This window comes from Pteronotus mesoamericanus, unplaced genomic scaffold (genome assembly GCF_021234165.1).
Source record: "Pteronotus mesoamericanus isolate MK-2021 breed Mesoamerican mustached bat unplaced genomic scaffold, CSHL_Meso_final contig_495, whole genome shotgun sequence".
Lineage (NCBI taxonomy): Eukaryota > Metazoa > Chordata > Mammalia > Chiroptera > Mormoopidae > Pteronotus > Pteronotus mesoamericanus.
The window spans coordinates 26,699-31,531 of record NW_026555184.1 but is presented as its reverse complement, the minus strand read 5'-3'; the positions used below and the strand labels follow the sequence as shown (position 1 = coordinate 31,531).

The window sequence follows — 4,833 nt, the reverse complement described above, 5'->3', positions numbered from 1 at the left end:
AGGATGTACGTTGTAGTGCGGAGTGCGAAAAACCCATAGAAACCCCTTCAATGCCAAAGCAATACAAGACTGATTGAATTATCTTTTGGTTCTTTTAAAGTTGCTTCTGTTTATAGGCTTTATTTGTTATTATTATTTAATTATAAGTCGTTGCCTTATGGTGCGTCCATACTGTAGAAGGCAGCAGAGTGCGCGAACCTGTCTCTATGTGCGCGCGTGCATGTATGTGTCCGTGCACGCATGCATGCGTGTGTTGTGTGTGCTTATGAGTGTGCATGCGTGCATATGCATGGGCATGCCTGTTTTGTGTCGATGCGTGAGAGTGTGCGCGCGTGTCCATGTGTGTGTGAGGTATGTGTGTTTATAGGCACAGGACAAAGCACGGGAGGAACTGGACCTCACAGCTGCGAATGGTTCTCTCTGGGAGAGTGGGGAGCACCGAAGGAGCAGAAACTTTCACGTCGCCTCTCACTTCTCGCTTTTTCAGCACTTGGATCGCGTGTGAGTTTTCCTTTCATTTTTGTGATTCCTCAATATTTTCAAGGCTTAGGGCGCAAATAAAACGAGAAGTCCCCGCATTGTTTCCTGGGGAAAAGAGTGGAAGTGAGTCGGGCTGTCAAAGCTAAAGACAAAGGCCCAAGTCCAGGGAAGATAGCCACGGACCCAGGATAGCCGGCTCTCACGCTCCCAGACAGCTATGTGACACCGGGACGAGCAAGGGGCTGGGGGAGGGGGGAAGGGGGCAGAGGAGGAAAGCCAGGCTGGGCTGTGTGATTTCTGGACAGGGCCGGGGATGAGGCCGGAGACTTCATGACCATCTGTTCCGAAGGGAGGAGTGGGCAAGTTGCCCTCTAGGGGCCCGTCCAGCTCAAAGGCTCCAGCTGCCCATTAGGCCAATAGAAACCAAAACAGTACTCAGTGTATCATGCAAGTGACTGCAAAATTGGAATCACCACGATCGTCTAGGCCTATCGTCAGCATGGATTTGCAGGTTTCACTGAGCCCTCTTTGAGGCTCAGCGGCCCTGGGAGAAACTGTATGCCCCTAAGCGAGTGCCTGTCCTTTAGGTGACAACTCCACTTCCACGGGACCCTTACCTCCTATTAACTCTGGATGTGTTAGCTCTCTAGAATCTCCAGAAACCTTCTCCTCTCTTCTGCTGTGAGGGAGGGATGCGCGGGAAGAAACCGAAGGCTAAACACAAGGGCTCCCTACTTGTAACTTGGGTCCGGCCAAGGGGAGAACGAAGCAAACGTGTGCCCCTCTAGCCCAGGAAGCTGCCTGGCCTCATCCCCTTGCTCCCACGGCCCGGACGCAGAGCAGCCAAAGCCACTGTCCTGCCAGGCACTCAACGCCCCGTTGCCCCGAGAGTTCTCATTTCCACCCCGACTCTCAGCTCCGTCCTGTTGGCTCCTACCCCGTGACCTGGCCTGCCCTGCGCCCTTCACACTCTACGCCCTCCCTGGACGATCATGACCTCAGCCATCCCCAACACGTCAATGATCCTCTGCTTTCACGCAATCATTTATTGGAGCGTATGCGTTAGGCACCTACTCCGTGCCTGATGCTGTCCTAACCGTAGAGGACGCAGAAGAAAGCGACAGGCAGTTTATTCAACAAACATTCACTGATGCTTCTGATGTGTGGCAGCCACTACTTGAGAGCCTGAACAAGACACCACTCTCGCCATCATGGAGCTCAGCTCACGGGCGTTGGAGGTAGACAGAGACATAATCAAAGAATTACAGGACTCGGTAGTAAGTAATACGGGTCGGGAAGCCAGGAGTGCTGTTGATCCCTAAGGGAGGGACTGACTCAGCTTAGGTGTCAGGGCAGCCGGGGCCTCCCTGCAACTGAGGAGCGTTGGAACAGGACAGGCAGCAGCCATTGCCGGTTACACTTCTTCCTCTCTGGGCATTGTGTTCACAGCCCTTCGGCTGCAGGAACCCTGGGGATTTGGGGGTGGTGGCGGGAAAGGAGGGACAGCAGAGCCAATGTACAAAGTCAAAACGTGTTTAATATCAACATGCCAGGCCTTCTATCCTACAGGGATTCCCTGTAAGGTCAATGACCCTGTAGGGCCAGCCCCCCTCTATTTCAACGGGTTTAGTAACATCAACCTCAGTGCCTCCCACCCCACGCCCACCGCCTCCCGCAGACAACTCTTCGGCACGTAAGACAACTTTGTGTGCGGGCTTTACTTATCTCGGTTCGTGTTTTGTAATAACTCACCGGCTGAACTACAGTGGCATCACAATGGGCAGCTCTTTATTCCCAGCGAGCAGAGGGCAGAATTCAAGAAGCTCGCAGAACGTGGACCAGGGCCAGGCCCGGCAAAGTGGGTTGGAGGTCCTGGAGAGCTGCCTACAGTCCCACCTGTGAGAAGGGCTCCAGGGTCTCCCACACCCTGCAGAGTTGCTAGCAAACTGCCATTTCCGGCCCGGGAGTTCTACGGCAGGGAATATAGCACGGCCCCACCGCAGAAAAACCCCACCTTAAGCTCCGGGTTCGTTGTCCTGGGCCTTGGGGATCTGGCCGAACTGCAAATCTTCTTTCCCGGGCCCCTTTTAATCACGCATCTCGTCACCCTAGCAGGGCACACAACCATTGCGCCCATCACCCTCGCTGACTGCTGCCCCCAGACCCCCATGTGCTTCTTTCTTCGCAATCAGTCCGCCGTGGAAATTTGCTGCATCTCGGTCGCTGTCCCCAGCATGCGGGCCAGTTTCCTGTCCAGCAGCCAGCGGATGCCCATCCGGGGCTGTGCCTTGCAAAGGCACCCCTTCATCTGCTCTGGGAGGAGCGGAGTGTCTCCTCCTAGCGGTGACGGCCTGTGACCGCTTTGTAGCCATCTGCAACCCTCTGCGCTACACACTCACCATCGCCAGGGCCCTCGCTCGGCAGATGCGGGCTGTGGCACGCGTCAGTGGCTTTGCGCTCTCACTCGCCCTTAGCGCACGCAGTAATGCCCCTCTTGCCCTTCTGTCGGCCCCGTGAGATCAAGCATTTCTTCTGTGACATCCCTGCCGTGCCATTCCTGGCCTGCTCAGGCACGCAAGCCAGTGAGGTTGCAGTCTTCCTGCTCTGCACGCTCACCCGGGTGATTCCCTCCTTGCTGATACTGCTCTCCTGTGGAGCCATTGTCGCTGCCATGCTCAGAATCCACTCGGCTGAGGGCAGGAGCAAAGCCTTCTCCACCTGTGCGGGGCACCTGCTGGTCTCTCTTCCGCGCTGTGGCTGCGCAATATTCGTCTACATTCGCCCCAAGTCATGCTACACCCCGGAACAGGACAAAGCCGTGTCCTGAATCCACACCAATGTAACTCCCATGCTCTACCCCCATGATCTACATATAGCCTCAGGAACAAGGAAGTCAAGGGTGGCCTCAGGAGGCTCCTGGAGAGCCACAACCAGATGAGGCGGCAGCCTCGTGCCAGGCGAGGGGCAAAGTGGAGTCCGCCGGGACTAACCTGCCTACGAGGTTACGAGAACCCAGTCGGTCATGTCCACGGCACACCCCGCGGCTCCCCTCCTCCCTCTGAGGGCTGCTCCCTGCTTGTGCGTGCGCCTGAACCTTACCACCGCCTTTTCCGTGGTCACACAGATGGAACGAATCCTAAGGCTCTCCGAAAGGCGGCAGTTCGGGGCTGTTTTGCTGTCCCTTCATGGACAATTACGTTCATCATCTGGAACACTGTCAGAGACATGAACACGGACAGGACGAAGGTCATGAGATGACCCAAACAAAACATTTAGGCAGCCACTTCTCCGGCCAAAGAGTTAGCGAGGACAGAAAAACAAGGAGCTCCCAAGTCCGACCTGGGTAAAGGGAAGAAGTGGAAAGGCAGAGCCAGCCCAGACACTGAATCCTGCACCACCAGAACACGACCTCGAGATCAGGAGAGATGCAGCAATGCAAACGAGAGCAGCAGCAGCCAAAGCAGCAGCGCCGGGGGCCTGGGACCGGTTCCACCCCCATCCCGCTCGCCACCCTCGCTAAGACGTTTCACTCCCTGCCCCAGCCCAGCCTCTGGGCCGGGGGACTCCTCCTCCTTCCACCGGCTCAAGGGCCACTGGCTCCTGGCAGCCCGTGCAGCCTACCCCTCCTGCAGCCTGACCTGCCGGGCGTGGCTTGGCGAGGCGCCTCTCCGCTGTGGCCCCACGTGCTTGCTCATCACCCAGTACTGAAACGATTCGGCCGCCTCCGGGCTGGCCTGGAGGCCCCTTGAAGGCAAGAACTATGATTAATCTCTGTTAGCAGAGGGCCTGGCACAGGACGGGTATTCAATAAGCAGTAGGTGGACTGTGAGCCCCCGTGGGCTTGGCACATCTTCGGACCCTACTTGCTAATGGAATGAAAGCCTTCAATGCCCTGCTGAGCTGAGGCCTCTGCGATCCAAGGACCCAGGTCAGACGTACTGATCTCGAGAAACTATTTGCTGACCCCACTTCCACCCCGCAGGCTGGGCTACGTGCCACGGATCCCTGAGATTCCCTCCGTCAGGGCACTCAGCAAGTAATAATTACTGAATGAATAAATGAATGAATGATCGAGCACCTCGTGTGTGCCAGGCACTGGGCATAGCTCTGGGGATACAGAAAAGCCCAAGACACGGTCCCTGCCTCGAGGAGCTCACAAATTAGCCTGGGGGATGAGGCACCAAGAGAACTTTAAAAAACCAAAACAAAACACGCAGTTGTTATGAGCCCTTCATAGGAAGAAGTGATTTGTCACCAAACCTAGGAGCACCCACATTCTGTTAAAAGAGGGGGCTGGGTCCTCGATGACCCTTCATTGGACAACTAAACCGGCATGATGACCATCGCCCCCTG

General features: G+C 56.1%; 1 protein-coding gene across 1 annotated transcript; it reads left to right on the top strand.

Moving 5' to 3' along the window:
* Nucleotides 1-1,691: 1,691 nt before the first annotated feature.
* Nucleotides 1,692-3,738, top strand: LOC129074388 (olfactory receptor 10V1-like). Its single transcript, XM_054578193.1, is given in 7 exon segments — nt 1,692-1,757; nt 1,930-1,996; nt 2,080-2,173; nt 2,414-2,789; nt 2,791-2,958; nt 2,960-3,343; nt 3,346-3,738. Coding segments are annotated over 7 exon segments (1,548 nt in total).
* Nucleotides 3,739-4,833: the final 1,095 nt, after the last annotated feature.